The 17,172-nt window shown below is 43.2% G+C and overlaps 2 protein-coding genes across 2 annotated transcripts in view; both read left to right on the top strand.

The window, feature by feature from the left end:
• The window catches only part of PLEKHG1 (pleckstrin homology and RhoGEF domain containing G1), a 125,864-nt gene extending 118,062 nt beyond the window's left edge, over positions 1–7,802 (top strand). Inside the window, exons 18-20 of the mRNA XM_066546969.1 lie at positions 1,005–1,112; positions 1,921–3,589; positions 4,588–7,802. Coding sequence (XP_066403066.1) covers positions 1,005–1,112; positions 1,921–3,589; positions 4,588–5,684 — 2,874 coding nt within the window. The 3' untranslated portion in view covers positions 5,685–7,802. The remainder of the gene's footprint in view (positions 1–1,004; positions 1,113–1,920; positions 3,590–4,587) is intronic.
• A 241-nt stretch (positions 7,803–8,043) lies between these two features.
• Positions 8,044–17,172, top strand: part of MTHFD1L (methylenetetrahydrofolate dehydrogenase (NADP+ dependent) 1 like) — a 146,670-nt gene continuing 137,541 nt past the window's right edge. Inside the window, exons 1-7 of the mRNA XM_066546968.1 lie at positions 8,044–8,171; positions 9,314–9,398; positions 12,076–12,126; positions 12,204–12,257; positions 14,625–14,749; positions 15,836–15,936; positions 16,842–16,966. Of these exons, the coding sequence (XP_066403065.1) occupies positions 8,044–8,171; positions 9,314–9,398; positions 12,076–12,126; positions 12,204–12,257; positions 14,625–14,749; positions 15,836–15,936; positions 16,842–16,966 (669 nt within the window). The remainder of the gene's footprint in view (positions 8,172–9,313; positions 9,399–12,075; positions 12,127–12,203; positions 12,258–14,624; positions 14,750–15,835; positions 15,937–16,841; positions 16,967–17,172) is intronic.

The raw sequence follows: 17,172 nt of genomic DNA, 5'->3' as shown, positions 1-17,172 counted from the left end.
AGTGGGGAAAAATATTTTTTTTTTTTTGTGGAGAATGGAAGAAGGATTAAAATTATATGTAAAACAGGCATTTGTGTTGCAAATGTTTACAACTTCCCCTCCTCAGAAACATTTTAATTTAGGCTTCACACAATACTCACTTGCATTTTAACAGAGAAGATGTAAAAAATCCTACACAGAGGGAGAAATTCCCACTACTTGAATTTTACTTACTCCTTTGCAGTCCTCCAACCTGGTTGTTAAAGAAAAGTTTTACCTGTTGCACACAACTGGCTTTTCCTTGTTTCTTCAGCTGATGCCATGCAAAAAACCTTTTTAGGCCTTCTGGCAGTAGCTATGAATGTGTGAACTTGAATATGAGATGTTTTGAGTACGATTTATGAAAATGAGAATCTTTATCTCCTACTACTGCACAGATGATAGTTTTTTCTTACTTGGTATGATGTTTCCACACATATGCAGTACCTTTGAAAGACTAAAAATCCAACTTCAAAATGAGGCTGTATTAAAGAATCTAGATTTTCAGTTTATTTGGTTTAGTTGATACTGAGGTCATATCGTTGTGTGGTTCATCTATTTTGTGAATTATATGAAACCAGTGATTGAGATTCTTTTTGAAGCTGATTGCATTTCCTCTTTGAAATTACACTGTTTGCATTATAAATATTTCATTAAATAGTAGCATCTTGTACCAGTGTAGTGCAGTGACTTGTAATTCCCCCTCTTGCCAACATAAGTAAGAACGAAAGAATGAGTAAGCACAAAAAATATCACAAAAAATTGATACTATTAGCTTAGTGGTTACTACTAGATGTGGCAATTGTACTTTTACAGGTTTTATAAGCTTTGAATAATTCTTGTGGCAGTGCTAACGACTCATAAGCTGTTTCATCTCCCAGTATAGGCCCCTGAACTGTTGTAGCTTCTAGTAATTCCTCTGAACCAGACTGTACAAAGAACTGTAGGTTTTATTACCCCTCATATTTTTTTCTTTAAAACCACAGCAAAACTCACTGCAGAAATCAAAAGGGGGAAGAAAAAGACTTAATAGTCAAGCTGCTGAAAATGTTGAAAAACGAAGAAGTCTCAATCTCAATAAATGTGAAATGCAGGTAAGTAATTTTTATTTTTTACTTCTATTTTGCTATGCATCATAGGTATTGCAAAGAAATGTTTTCCCTAGATTGACAGATACATCATCTTCTGTTTATCAGTGTTCATATCATTAAAATATTCATGTCTATGACAAAAGACTATTTCTTTTGGGGGCTGGGAAAAACAAGTAGCTAACTAAACCAATCAGCATTAACTGAAGACAAAAGGAATTATCTTTCCCTCTCTCCCCCAGATTCTGGCCAGCAACATCTAAAGCATCCTTTATGTTGGCATTAGGGAGCACGTGGCCTTGCTGTAAATTAGATCTGGATGAAAACTTACACTAAAAAAAAAAAGACATTTTCAATGGCATGTGCTAGAGAGCATAAGATTCCTTTCTGCTAGGGTTATAGGCAAGGAAAAGGAGAAGAACAAAACTTTTGGCACAAACCCAGAGTCAGATTAGCTTAATCCAACTGTGAAACTGCAGAGTTAGCATAAAAGATTTAATCCAACTCCTGCCAAACAGATTTGCCTTTAATTACTCATGCATTAACATAAGCTACTGTCTTGTATTTGAAGTAAGATGTTATTAAACACTGAGAGTGAACTCTGAGCCATGGTAAGGATTAGGAGGCAAAGCAGTCTGGCACTGCCACCCTGGCTCCCTCACTCTCTGTTGGGAGAGAGCACTTGCCCTGCCCATCTGCACGTGATTCTCTGCTGCAGGACAGACTGGCGCTGTGGCAGTCCTGTGAAAAGAGGGAATTGCTGTATTATTACAGGGATATGCTAATGTTACCTGCAAATTTCAAATCTCCACAGAGCTCCAAGGACCCTTCAGATGAAGAGTCAATGCAGTTGAATACCGATCTTCCATTTTCCTGCGCAGCTAGGCAGCCACAGTCTCCTAGACAGTTCAGCACACCCCAGAGCAACTCTCTGATCATGAATATCCTGGGGGGAAGTACCTCTGTCAGAAACATCTGGACAGACCATCAGATCAGGCAGGCATTGTTCCCCAGCCGGCGCCCACCTTATGAGAACGAGGACGATGAAGATGATTACCAGATGTTTGTACCATCAGTGTCTACATCCACCACAAGCTCAGCTCCTGGTGGAGAAAGGAGGAGTTCTTCTGGCCGTCCATGCAGCTGGCACTTGGGGCAAGTGCAGCAAAACGAGACTTCCAGCCCCACTCGTCACAAAATCGTTAGACGGGCCAGCAGTGCTGGTGAAAGCAATGCATGTCCAGCCAGTGCCAGGTGTAAAACAGGGGAGCGTGGTTCTCGGAGGGAAGTGAAGACAGCAGAGGGGAGCAGTAAGAATGTGTATCCTGAATCTTCAGAGGAGCTGACTATAGATGATATTGAACATGTTTATGATAATATAAGCTATGAAGACTTAAAACTGATGGGTCTGACAAGAAGGGAGGAGACACACCATGGTCCCCGGAGATCAGCTAGAGACTCTCTGTATGAGGCTGAAAACAAAAGCAGCTCAGATTCAACTTCCAAAAAGAAAACAGCAAATCAAAAGAGGACCTCTGTTCATGCTAGCAGGGAGGAGATACTGCTCAGCAAAGAAGCACCAACTTCAAGTTTGGATGAGCTCAGAATTATTGAAGACAACATCTATGATACCATACGGCTTCCAGAAACATCTCTATTGAGTTTTAAATGTGACCCCTCAAAATCCTCTAAAAGGAGGAGTTTTTTGGAAAAAGATTTTGCATATTGTGACAATCTACGACATTTTGTTTCTGAAGAGAGTCTGCAGTTCAGTGAAGATGAAAGCCCTTACCATCGTGTGCCCATTGACACTGACTATTTGAGCTTAGTTGATAGTTCCTCCAACTCTGACTCGCTGTCGCATAAGTCTGTGGCAGACAAACTCTCAGAAGAAGTAGATGAGATTTGGAATGACCTGGAGAATTACATCAAGAAAAACGAGGAAAAGACAAGAGACCGTGTCCTTGCAGCCTTTCCTGTTTGTAAAGATGACATGCAGGAAAGGCTGCATGCTGGTAGCACACCTGAACTGAGTAAAGATGTAGAGTACTCACTGTCTACTCTCTCTCTGCCAGAAACTCCTATTTTCCCTAAAACTGTGAAGCCCAGGGCTGCCACCATAAGTGAGGCTAATCTCAGACTTGAAGACACTACGCCGTGCAAGGAGAACTCTTTCATGAGTTTGAACAGATCTTCCTTCTCCAGTGAGATGCCTTTTGTAGACACTCCATATGAGCCCGTCAGTAGTGTTCTGTCCAGCACACCTGCAGAGGGTGTGGAAAATGACTTGGCTGTTATGGATAAAACAAAGAACAGAGTTTTTATGATGGCAAGACAGTACAGTCAAAAAATTAAGAAGGCTAACCAGCTTTTGAAAGTTAAAAGTCCAGAGCAGGAGCAGCCAGCTAGCAGACAACAGAAACTGAAACACAAAGATCTTGCTGCTATTCTGGAGGAGAAAAAACAAGGAGGTCCTGCTATTGGTATGTTAAAAACATTTCTGTACAGATACATTTCTTCAGTAACTTTCAGTGAACTTTGTGTTCTGAACTGGAAGATTATGAATTTTTCTCACCTTGATCATTGAGTATCAGGATCGTATTTTCTGTGTTACAACAGGAATTAATTTTCTCAGACTGCTTTAACATGAATGGTCCTTTATATCTCATTTCTTGTTACTTGATAACTTTGGGAAGAAATAGCAGGGCAGTGCTATTGTGTCAGGAAAAGAGCAATTCAGTGTCAGGAAAGAGCAATTCAGCTGAGGCTGGAAGTAGAAATCATGCCTGAAGCACTACTGGCCTCCCTACAGAAAAGCAGTTATTTCCTTTAATAGTGTGATCTTTAGAGTTTGACTAAACCAGTGTTTTTTCAAGTCGGTCTGCCTTCTAACAAGTCACATACATTTGCTCAGTTGCCGTTCAGAATCATGCCTATAAGCATAAGGAATGTCAAATGGTCAAATAAGAAAGAGCTGATAATCTTTCTATCAGCTAATGAATGTGCAAAGTCATGGATATGCAACCGATCTGGAACCATTTTTGTCCATGATCAATTGAAACAAATGGAAGATGTGGAGCCAGCAGACTCCATGCACCAGAGTGTCATTCTTGCTTTCTTGTGATATTTTTAAAATCCCCTAAATATCTTATTTACCAGGCCATTTTTAGAGTGTTCTTTCCCATTTTAACATGAAACAAGCAGCATATTATTGGAACCGTGTGCTGCATTGTGTCCTTCATGGCTATTCACTGTAGCAAGATATTTTATGCTTCTTTTTCTCAACAAAGTGTACTGAAATGTGATGCAAAGGCCTCCAGTGTTTCATGTTACTTTGCAGAGGCCAACTGTTTATTGACACAACTGAAAGCTCTTCTCCAAGAGCTTTCTAATACTAAGCGTTTTGAGATTTTTAAATTTCGGTATGATTTGCTGAAATGGATTCCTCGTCTCTGCTAAGTTAATTCTATCTTCTTTCTAGGTGCCAGAATAGCTGAATATTCCCAGCTTTATGACCAAATTGTCTTCAGAGACAGTACGCCTAAGGTCCAAAAGGAAGCCGGGGCCACTCCCCAGGAGCCCTCAGCTGGGAGGTTTTCCACACCCACATCTCCTCCCCATTCCCAGCCTGCCTATGACTGCTCAAGAGCAGAAGATTGGCTTTTGCATTCTACCTACAGTAACGGCGAGCTGGCCGACTTCTCTCCGTGCTCCGAATCCCAGGACCCAAAGTCCAAGAACTCATTTACAGAAGCTGGTACAAAAAGCAATTCGAAGCAGTTGCCATCAGCTGGCTCAGTGCCTTCCCTTCAAATTTCCAACCGTTTGCATGTCCCGGCGCAGAGGTGGAGTGCCATTATAAGCCAGCCAAACAAAGAAAACTTGCACCAAGATCACGTCTATAACTCGCTGGGGAGGAGAGTAAGCAGTGTAAAACCACAGGCATACAGCAGGTCACAGTCCTCATCCTCAATAGTGGTCAACAGGTCTGGAGAATCAATTGTATATAATAATGAAATTGATAACAAAAGGCTCCATTTGAATAGGAACTTCCGATTCAACAGCCATCAAACTCCTGGAATTGCTTCAGGATATACAGGGCCAGAGATGAGAAAGCAGATCCCTGAAAACTATTCAGATATGATTCTGCAGGATTCTCAAAAGGTCCTGAGAGTGAACAGAGCTTCCCCTCTGACAGCACAAATGGCTACTCAGAACTATTTCTCGAATTTCAAAGATTCTGAAGATGGAGAAGGGGATGATGATGACTATGTTGAAATAAAGTCTGAAGATGAGGGATCTGACTTAGAGACTTCTCAGAACCAAACAAGAAAATCAGATCCTAAACTGCGTAACACAGATGCTGTTCCTTCTGACATGTTCTGTGGCAAAACTGTCTCCTGTACTCCTGCAAAATCTGCCAGCAGCAAACACGCACTTACCCCATATCTGACTGCTTACAGTGATTCGGATAAACTGAATGACTACCTGTGGAGAGTACCATCTCCTAATCAGCAGAATATTGTCCAGTCTTTAAGGGAAAAGTTTCAGTGTCTCAGTTCAAGTAGCTTTGCTTGATGCTTTCAGTAATTTCTAGCTGTACTGCCTTATCATGACAGAATATATACTAGGACAATCAGTACTGGCATCACGTATTTCCATAATATTACACTATCAGGCATTGTATTGCAATAATGTTGTAAATAGATGCAAAACGTATCTTTTAAAAAATGGTTTAGAATCCTGGATGTGAAAAAGGCCACGTGTGCACTGTCTGGAGTCTCTCTGTAGCACATGTGAACTTCTCATCTCCTGCTGAACCTTCACATCTCTTCCTTTCTTTGGTGTGATACCCCCTGATTCTTGCCATCGAACCAGGTGTAATAACATTTGATTCTTAAGCCATTTTATCATTTGGAAACCTTGGTATTTAGACTTTCCAGTTGGTGTCCAGTGTTCTGCATCCAAAATACCTGTATGATTACCCTGCTTACATACAGGAGCATTTAGCTGGGCAGCTGCTCCTGTGACTGTGCAGATTTCTGAGCAGGGTTCTGGTGATTACACCAACAGGCTACGTGTGCAATTGCACACACCTTTTTGCACGTTACTTTTCATCAGGCAGATTCCAAGTGTGTGGGACCAATGCATATGCTACATTATTTTAGAGCAAGCTTCTTACGTTTTAAAGAAAATCTAGTCCTAGTACTTGTGCCAGGCTGATAGCTCTGTGTCTGAAGCCTCTTTTCTACTTATTGGAACTGTGTAGGAGGCAGAAGACAGGCAGTGGAGGCTTTATGAGAACCTGTGGATGTGACACAGTCCTTGCCTGGGGAATGGTTTTGGCATTAGAAGGGGAGCTGCACTGCTTGTCAAGAGGGCTAGGCCAGTTTTGGTACCTCCAGTGATGGTGGTGTTTGTGACATGCAAGCCAGATCTGAGTATCTTGTAGCTCAGCACCCAGCAGTCGAAAGCTGCTGGGTAGAGTTGGAAACAAAGCTGTGTGTTACATGCAGTGAGCTGCTGGGCGCTTGTTCAAGCCCCAGTGTCAGTAACCCTGTGCGACAATGAAGTTTGGCCAGATTCTTGGGTGAAATACTAATTGTGGGGCACGTTTGGCCCATAGAGGGGTTCAGTGACACTGCTGGTTGAGTGACAAGCTGCAGTCCCCAGGGTGTGCGTCTCCTGTAGGAGGAAGTGACCCTTCCTGACAGAGAGAGGTAAAAGATATCTTTTGTAAATCAGTCAGTGCTGACTCTAATCCAATTTATGTACAATAAAAAAGTAGCTTAAAAATGAGAATACATTCCATTCTTTTGCAAATAGCGTATAGAATAAAAGCTGCCATTTAGAGCAAGGACAGGCTTTCCAGTACAATCGACATTTAACTCCCCTTCATCATCTTTGTTGCACAGTTTTGGATTCTGTTACTTGAAAACATTGTACCGAAAGGAAAGCCTAGATACAGCTACACTGATCATCTTGTGTGACTGTTCTTTTTTGGTGCTTACATTTTTCAGATTACATGGATAAAGCCAGTACCGAGTTAAACATATCAATAAACAAAGGAATTTCATTGAAATACTGTTTTTACTAACCACATATCACTCCCTTCAGTTACAGAGCACTGTACTTCCAGAACAGCTGATTATTTACTACAGAGGTTACCATGAGGAAAAACTGAAGTTATCAGTGTACAGCTAATTACTTGTAGACCAAGATTTGAGGACTTGAATTTATTAGAACTGACTAAATTATTTACCACACGTATCTTGCATTGGCTAGGAATTGTTATTTTGAGGGCTGGTTGGTCATGGTACTTACTAGCTCGTACCACAGGGATACTTGTTACAGTCAGCAAAACCCCTGTGATAGGACCCCTATCTATCTAGTAAAATCCGACTGAAAAAATAATGTTGTACATATTTAAGACGCCGAGGTGTAGCAGAGCCCATATTTATTTAATATAGCTTGTAAAGTATTGTAAATATGGATAGAAGGTAAATCTGTGGGCGAACATCTAGATTTGTTTAAACGGCTTTAGGAGAATGTTTAACTCGCAACTCATGCAATCAGTGGAATTGGGAGGGAGGGGAAAACAACCAACCAACCAGAAAAAAGGGACTTCTACTACTATTGTAACTTCTCCCAGGGACCATTTCATACTATTTTTAATAAACGTTGAGTATACAAAAAGCTTTGGGTGCTTTTCATTGCGGGGCGCGGAAGAAACAAGTTATTGGCTTCAGCCTGTCGGAGCTGCTGTTCGGGGGTGATTTGGATGCAGTTTTTCTCTTGCAAAAAAAAAGCGGAAGCGAAAGCGGGGCAGCGGCGGGGCGGGGAGCGGGGGCAGGCGGCGCTCCATCCCCGCCCGCCCCCCGGCCTCGCTCCCGCCCCTGCCCCGTGCCCGCCGCGGCTGCCGGAGCGCACCGGAGCGATGAGGAGCGCGGCGCTGCGGCGCTGCCTGGCCCCGGCTCTCGCCGCCGCGGCGCCCCCGCCGCTCCCGCCGCGCCGCGGGCTGAGCGCGCCGCTGCCCCGGGCCGGCAGCGCGGCGGCGGCCGCCCGGTAAGAGACGCACGTGGGGAGCAGCGCCGGCTGATGCAACCGGGGGGTGCGATGGTGTGGGCACGCAGGGAGGAGGGGTGAGGGGGATTTGGGCGATGCGCCCTCACCGGGTGCGTCGGGTTGGTTTTTGAGGCGGGATTTTTGGGGTACCCCGTAGTAAAGTGCCCCCCTTGCCCCAGAAGCGCTGGCGGGATTTGCTCCGGGTTTTGGTTTTGGTGGCGTTTTGAGAGCGGGCAGAGCTGCCGTCATGTGGCGGTGGCTCAGGTGAGGCGGTGCGCAGATGTGTGCCTGGAAAAACGTGTCCCTGGTCCCTCCCCGTCCCCATTCAGCCCTGGACGGGATAGTTTGCAACGGCATTGAATGGAACTGGTCCTTGGCTTCTGCAAGAGTAGGAACTGTCAAAAATCCACTCCAGACTGTTCTTCTCTGTTTGTCTTCCTTGCTATGGGGGACAGACAGACAGACATGTTTCAGGGGGTCTCCTCTTTGCCCAGCTGGGTAAGTATCACCTGCACACGCAGAAGGTAACGGAGGAGAGCTGGCCGCCGCTTACCCAGAATTTTTTTTCCAGAAAGCATTCCCAGTGCCTGGCTGTCACTAGTTTTTCCAAGAAGCAGTGTGGGAAACAGAGCTGCCTTGTCTCCTTTCTGCCAGTGGTTTTTAAAGACATCCATGAAAGTGGCTGCTCTGCTGCTCAGGGGCTGGTGTAGCCCGTGTTAAGCTGTGGCAGCCCCAGCTGTAAAGGCCTCTGCATCTCTCACTGCCCTGGCCGCGGGGATGGAGATGAAGGACCCACCTCACCCCAGAGCTGATCAGACAGCTCAGGGTGGTGGTTCCCTGCTGTGCTTCCCATGGTGGGGCTGGACAAGCCTTCTCATGAATTAGCACAGCCTAGCTATAAAGTTTTGGGCATGCCAGAGCAATGCCCCACATACCTATTAAAAAAAAAAAATGGCCTTTTGAGGTTTTCTGTACCTACCTGCTGAGCACCAGCCCTCACAGTTCACATCCAACCATAATTTTGGAGATTGAAAATTCACGAGCCCAAGCGTTTCTGTTACATTGTTGACTAATACTGGTTTCTGCCCACTAATGTTGGGAGGATTTATTTTGTTAAAGATTTGCTTGTCACTGTGTTGCAGCAAAGTTACTGACAATGCAAAGAATTCCTTGGCCTCTCTTAAGAGAGAAAACCCTCGGCTTGAGCCAACGCTTGCCATTATTCAGGTAAAGTATGTCTGTGCACTCACTGGCTGTGAGAGATGTCCTTTGGTACTGTTACTTGTCTGAAACTTCGGAAGCACACCCTGCAGAAAGTAATTTTAATTTTTTTTTTTAATAAAGAATATTGTCTGCTTTATTATAAAGCAAAGCAGTAGGATGAGGTAGCTCCACCAGATGGTGGATTGCCCTTCTTCAGGCCTGAAACAGTCACAGCAAACTTCAGACTGGGAAGGCTTTGCAAAGGAAAGGAACAGTTTTATCTCTTCTTCCTTTTGCCAATGTAGTCTTCCTAATTTTAAGTATGGATCAGTTTTTCTCACAGCTTGTCTAAGTTGATTAACTTAATAGTTGAATTAGTGTTCTCAAACCTCTATTTAGCTTGAAGCTTTTTTTGCAATCCTGAGCAAAGTCCTTATGTTCCTGAAAATGTGGGCCCCCTTCACTTCCCACCCCTGAAACCCTGAAATAACAATGCCAGGATTAATGAAAGACCTTTTTGCTTCCTGTCAGCCATGTTACCTTTGGGTAGCTACAGCTTATCAATGTCTTCCTGCTCTTCTAAGGAGAGGAAAACCACACTAAAAAGTCCCAGTCAGCTCAGAAGGGTCTGTGTGGAATAAGTGTAAAGTGTCAGCATCGGGTAGGAGTAGCAGCACTTTCTGATGTGAAGGAATCTTGCAGTAATTGAGAACCATTGTTTCACAAATGCTGTGAAGAGCTTTCCATTTCACTGATGGTGCCAATTTTGATAGGCAATCAAAATCAGAGATGAGGATTGCTATCTTTGCAAAGCTGAAAGATGTTCATCCTTAGATTTCTGAAGGTTTGAAAGCCACAAAACTAGGGATGTTTATCATTCAGAGGGGACCCACTGCCATGCTGGCAAAAATGTAATTGTCCTGTTTCCTAGGATGGTGGTATTGATTTTGAGTGGGCACACACAGAAACTCTGACCCAGTAGGTTTTGAGTTTAAAACACAACTGCAAGTATTTTTTTAAGTACTAATAGTGAATCTAAGTAAAGCAGCAACAAAAGGTCTTCTAGTGAGGATATCTGAACAGTCTCTCTCATCTCTCACCCTTCCTGGTAATTGCATTTTCACAGAGCCCTCTAAGGCTAAAGCTTAAGGATTGATAGGAAAGCAGTGACCTGTTTTTTCTCACTCCTGTTAGTTTCCATCCAGTTGCACCATGATCTGGACTAGGACTGGGATCTACTCCAGCCCAAGGGGTTTAAAGAGGCTTCCTTTCAACCACATTTGTCTCCTGGATCTGGTTTTCTGCATGGCCACATGTATGCTTTGTGCTGGCACAATGGAAGGGATGTCCCTCTTGTCCCTGTTTACCTCACTTGGTCTGCCTCATGAGGTGGCTCTAGGAACATGTGGCCCAGATCCCTCTGGGTAAAATTCACCCAAGCTCTGTTCTCCAGCTTTCCAGTCACCCTACCTCTGATCTGGTTGCGAAGACTGAAGCAGAGCCCATTTAAAATGTGTATTTGTTGGTGCAAAGAAAACTTGCTTTGGTCTACAGATGTTCTTGTGATGCACTGCTCTACCAGTAATGTGGGCAGAGCCTTAAGATGTGTGCTGCTCCCCATGTGCCACATCTGCCCAGAGGAGCAGAGGGAGGGCAGGGAAGTTACCTCCTTTACTTGTGAGTAACAGCAGCTGGCATGACAGGGCACCGCCTCTTCTGCAGGACTGGGAATGAGGAGTTGCAGGCTGAACCTGCAGTTGAATGATTTTAGGACTGTCCTTTTCCTCTTGAGTCAACTAAATCTGAATCAATGCCAAAATTGATACCTCTGTTGCTTATTATTATCCATGTTGAACCTTGGTTGAAGCTATGCAACAGCAAAAAATGATTGGGGGGGGTGCTTTTAATTTTTTTGATGCTGAAAAGTAAAATAAAGCATCAGGATCATGCTTAACAGTGAAGCTGTTGCCCTGCAAAGCTCAGCAAAGCACGTCTGGCTCCCCTGCACCTCCTGTCCTGCCCTTGCACTCTGCCAGCCCATGTGCTGAGCTCTGGCCTCACCCGTGCTGCTCAGTGGGTTTTGATAGGAGCTGGTTTATGGCAGGGACCGTCTGCACTTACACAAGGTAAATATTCACCTGCCAGTGCTGCAGCAGCAGGACATGACAGGGGGCAGTGTGGTACCACCGGTTGCTCCATCCCAGTTAAACTTCTTGAGCAGTCAGTGTGGGGACACAGTCCCACATTTACTGTCACAGGGGAGCAGCTGCTGGGCTGTCCCTAGACCTGTCTCTTCTTCCCTGGCACAGTGTGAGCTCTGCACAGTGTCCTCAGTGCAGCAGCTTCTGTTCTGCCACTCAGCACCAGGTACCACATTTGGGGAGTGGGATGCTGGTAGTGCAGTGCCAGGAATGCTGGAAGTGCAGGGAGGGATAGAGGGCAAGCCCTCCTTCCCTAACAGGAGTTGTGCCTCTCCATGAAGCCTGTGCTTTTTATGCTCTTTTTTTCACTGTCAGCAGTCTTGAACTATCTGGGGTTAACAGGGATGGCCTTCTGCTTCTTTCTTAGAATTGTTTCTTATTAGTTTGAATACCTTTAGACACAGACATTGTCACGATGTTTCTTGCATAGACATGTGCATTAGTGTACTCATTTTTAAAATGCATTATTTTAAAACTCAATTACTGTTTTGTTCCCCAAGGCACATAATGACCAGTTGATTCAAGAAGCAAACAAGAACTTTGCCAAAGAGGTAAGCTTTAGCTGATACATGTGTTAATAATCATGAGCTACTTGCCTTGGATAATTTTAAGTATTTTCTTTTAACAGATTGGTCTACGTGTTATTCACATCTGTCTTCCTGAAGGCAGCACCAAAGATGAGGTAACTGAAGTACTTGAAAGAGCCTTCCTTTTCCATTTTTGTCATAAACTTCTATTTATTACTGACATTCATTATTATTTTGACTGACCTCTGGTAACTCAAATTAGGCTTAGGATTGCCTTGGTTTAAATAGCAAATATTATCCTCTTACTGGCAAGAGTGAAAAAAGAGAATTAATGGGCATGTCTGCTGTTCCCTGGCAAGCTGGGGTAGAATCAAGAGTAATGTTTTGGGTTTGTGCTTGGTGTTTAACCCCCTACCAGCTCAGGTATCCTGTCTCCTGCAGTCTCTCTTGTGACTGTACCTGATTATTGCCCAGATTATTCAGGGAAGTTAAAGATTACATGATTGTATGGGGAAGGGAGGGGGGAAGAAGGGGGTGTTGAATTTGTCTATTGATCTTTTAATGTTTCAATTATGTATTAAAAAACAAACATCCCCCCAAATAACTAGAGGCCTGAATTCTTTACCTTGTTGAAGGTGCAGCACTTAATATCAATTATGTTTTAAATATAGAAAACAATGTGAAAGTTAAACCAGTGAAGGAATGTGTAGTAGAAGATGAATCTGTTATCAGCTGGCCTCCTTGTTTGATAATCCTGCAGGCTTGTGATTTCTGTGTACTCTTTTGTTTTTTGGTACACTTTGTTCTTAAAATGTTACTGCTTTGCAGTGTAATCTCAAGAACTGCAGCAGTAGTTGCAGTTAGTTTGAAGTTGTATCTTAGAAGTGGCTTTGCTGTGTATTTAAAGAGAAAATTGGGATATTTCTTTTATTTAAATGAAGTTATTTCCAATAAAATTTATCATGGTTTGCTGACTGTCTTGCTTACTCACTATGGCAGTTTTTTTTCATCTACTAAAATCCACATCTCAGTTGTGTTCCCTGGTGTGGGAAGGTGGGAGGGATTTCAATACCATGCACATTTGGGTTTTGCCATAACTTCCTGTGTACAACAAGGGCAAGTTAATACTATACTACTTTACCCTGCATGACTTATAAGTAATTTAAATGCTGTGATGATGGGAAGCTGAATTAAAGTAAGATGCAATTAAAATGGAAAACTGAATTACTTTTCCAGGAAGCAGAAATGCAGCTTGAGTTTTTAATTGCTCTGTAGGCCCTCAGCATTTTGTAGCATATCAAAGGGTTTTTTTTTAAAGAAAAATTCAGATATTTTCATGTCCGTATACATTCATCATTTCTAGTGCAGTGTATACCAGTCCTGTTGCTGTCAAGCGCCATAGGACCTTAAGAGATATGCCTGGTTTTGCCTCAGGAGTCAGGAAACTAAAGAGGCATTTCTGTACCAGTGACATACTTGTGTCATCTGTGTTTAGCATGAAAGTGGTTTGTTCTCTTGGTTCAGAGTTGCAGCTAATCTAACTCCTGCCTATTTCCCCTAGCTTAATGTTGATTGCATATCAAGTGTTCGGGTAATAGAGTTCACAATTACAATGAATAGTTTACAAGAAAAGCATTTTAAAAAGGCATAGTATTAGTTGAGGGAAAAAAAAACACTTATAATCCTTTACTGTTGGATGTTAATCCAATTCTATTATAAAGCTTTGTGATGCTTGCACACTGGTTTTATAGATGAGATGGGAAAACATGCTTGCATGACATATTTCTCACCTTAAAAAACTTTGACATGTTTGGTTCCTTTGTATTCTTTCTGGTCACAGCAGAATGGCATGAATCAGCATTATATTTTAGAGAGGAAGGAATCAAGGGTAGGTAGGACAGTCTCAGATGTGAGATATGCCCAATTACAAACCACTTGAACTTGCATGTGGTTCAGTACTTGAACTTGATAAACTTCCCTGCGGTGCCTTTTCAACATAACAGTTCTTCACAAGGCAATTGCCAGCTCTTAGGATCGGGGTGTTTTGAGAAGGACAATTGGTAACCATATAAGCTGGTATAATAAAATGAGTTTTTTCTTGTATAATTGTTCTTTCAAGTGGTACAGCTTTTTGTCCTTTTATTGGGATGTGATCTGGTCCTGTTTTGTGCTATGTATTAACTCAGGTGTCCTGTGTCTGAAAGCAACTTCAGAAGCCATTACAGTGACAGGCTTTTGCTGAGGTTTGGAGTGCTGAAACCAAAACTGCTTTTGGCAGCATAATGTCACATAATATGTGTTTGCTTTGCAAGATGTTTAGAATAGAGTCAGGGTGGCTTAATTTGTACAGCCACTGATAATAAACTGAGTAGAGCTTTTTCATTTAGAATTTACTGTAATAAGCAAGGGAAGCCAAGGTGGCCATAAAGTAATTTTAAAAAATTACAGTTTTTACCTCATTCTAATCATATTCTCCTTTTATCTGTTGTTCTGATCTTTAATGTTTTCTATTAACTTCGTAGATTGTCAGTGAAATCTTGAGACTCAATGAGGATCCTAACGTGCAGGGCCTTGCTCTTGACCTCCCAGAAAGCTTATATAGCAGTAAGGTATTAAATGCTGTGAAACCAGAGAAGGATGTGGATGGGTAAGTGGAGCACTGAGAAATAATTTTGGCAGGCACAAGCCTGATGGCTCTGTAAAATCAGTTTTCTCCTCTTCTTTTCATTAATGGATTCCTCAGTCAATGTGTCTAGCTGTGCTATTGAGCAATGATAAAAGATGCCTCTGAATCAATGAGAAATCTTTTGCTGAAGTAGTTTTGGTCATTATATTTTTATTTTTTACATAATGTACATTTAGGGCATATTCCTTTCAAAGAAATAAAAAATGAAATCTTGATTTACAGGCGATACTTAAGGTATTTCAGCACTTCAGTAATACAAGTGGTACAAAGTACTGAATTTTCACAAGAAGGATTGATGGAAAAATTGCAGAGAGGTTTTAACTTCCTTACAGCACTCTCTTGTGGTGAGAGAGTAAGCTATAATAGTTTGGACCCATTAGCACAGATTTCCAATCAGTGTTGAGTTGTACTGCTCTCAGAAGAGACCACTGGTGTAATTTAGGTTTGTGAGTTATCATTTTGCTGCTCTTGTAGCCTTCCTGCTCTTAGCTGCAGGCTATTACCATTTTTTTTTAATCCCACTCTCTTATTTTTTTTTTTTTTTCATGTGAGGAAAAATATCTAAAAATCCTTCAAAAGCCTTTCCATTATGTGGAGTACAGGAGATTTTCAGAGAATGGAAAATTTGGGGCATCCTTCTCTGTGAGAGAGAATGGAGTGCAGTGTGGGAACACCTGGGTTGCCCCCTCCTAAGCCAGCTTGGCTCTGGCAGCACTGGTCTGGTCTCACTGCAGCCACTGAAGTGCTTGTGCCCAATGTGCTGTGGGTGACGTGGTGACAAGTAAAGAGCTGCCTGTGTATCCTGGGATTGTGTTACTCATTCTTACTCAGATCCCTTTCCTGGCCTCTCTTGAGGCTCAGTGTTTGTCTAACTGAGGTGTGGGATGATACAAATTAGCTGCAGTAAATGACTATCAAAGGGTTTGCTTTTGTGAGAGATGTTTGCTCCTGGGATTTAGTTCTTAGCCATGTTACAAGCATTGCTGGGGATTTATGTTGCACAAGCTCTTTTTTTATTTGTTAAATTGCCATATTCTTCCACTGCAGATTATCCAGTGTAAACCTAGGACGTTTGGTACATGGTGATGTCTGTGACTGTCTAGTTCCTCCTACAGTGTGTGCTGTGATGGAACTTCTTGAAGATATAGGTGAGCACTTCTATCACAATCATTACATTAATTTTGGCCTGTTTTACTCAGTTTTAATCCTGGCTGGGAGCCAAATATAATCTGACCTTGTTGTGTTTTTTATTTTGTGTTGCTTTCCCACCTGACACGTATTTGTCTTCTGCTAGTGAGGAGGAGTCCTCCTGCTCAGTGACATCTGAATGCTGTATTTGTAGAAACAGGTCTCAGGCCTACAGATTTTGGGTGTTAGACAGGGGTTAGCTGCTGTCAGCAGGTTTCATTTCACTGAAGACACACAAGACATGAGAGTCTTCCAAACAGAAAATACAGGCATCACTTGGGGATTTCACTTGATTGTTTTGATTAGTGTGAGGAGTTGGAGAAGCCCAGGTTTGCCTGTAAATTTCTGCTGAGCAAATCCTTTGGTTTGGATTGTGCTGTGTCAGTGCTGACACTGAAATGGCAGATTTAAACAAGCAGGTTTATTGTGTTTGAAGACACTGTTGGTTTAAGGCAGTGTGTCAGAAGTTGTCACTCTTACAGTGATTCATAATTGTTGAAGTGAGGATTTCTGTAGCAGAACTGTAAACAGGAGGTTAAATGTACTTAGTAACAAACATGAATGAAAGGATTTGTGCAAAATACCAGAAAGCCAGAAGAACAGTATTTGCCTACTAGAATTTAGAGAGTCACCAGGAAACTCCTTAAGACCTGTGGTTGCTGTCACTGCACGGGCTCCAGAAGTGCCAGCTGTGCTGCCCAGCTGCTGTGCTTGTGCAGGCACAGGGCGCTGTCCTGTTCTGAGCCCCTTTGCAGCCCCTTCTGCAGTGCTGCAGCCCTGGGTAGCCTGGGGGGAGCTCCATGCAGCTGCTGATGCTGGTGCCCTGTGCAGGGGGTGGCTGAGTGATGTGCCTTGTGTCACACAGGTGGGAAGAAGGTGCTGCTGGTGGGAGCGCGCGGGGCAGAGGGAGCTGCCCTGCAGAGCGTGCTGCAGCGCCGCGGAGCCGCCGTGCTCAGCTGCCACTGGGAAGCCCCACAGCTGCAGAGTGAGGTGAGTGCTCTTCTGTCTGCCTGGCCTCATCCTGCATCCCCACTACCTGCCCATCCCTGGCAGCTGTCCACCTGACAATCCTGCCCTTAGCTGCCCTTCCCAAGAGGGAGACTCCTCGCTGCAGTCACAGGTGGCACTGGGGTTGCTGGTAGCCGATGTGGGTTAGGGTCTTTTCTCCTTCTTACTTGCTCAGAAATAGTGCAAAT

This window comes from Molothrus aeneus, chromosome 3 (genome assembly GCF_037042795.1).
Source record: "Molothrus aeneus isolate 106 chromosome 3, BPBGC_Maene_1.0, whole genome shotgun sequence".
NCBI lineage: Eukaryota > Metazoa > Chordata > Aves > Passeriformes > Icteridae > Molothrus > Molothrus aeneus.
This window is presented reverse-complemented; position numbering and strand designations above follow the sequence as displayed.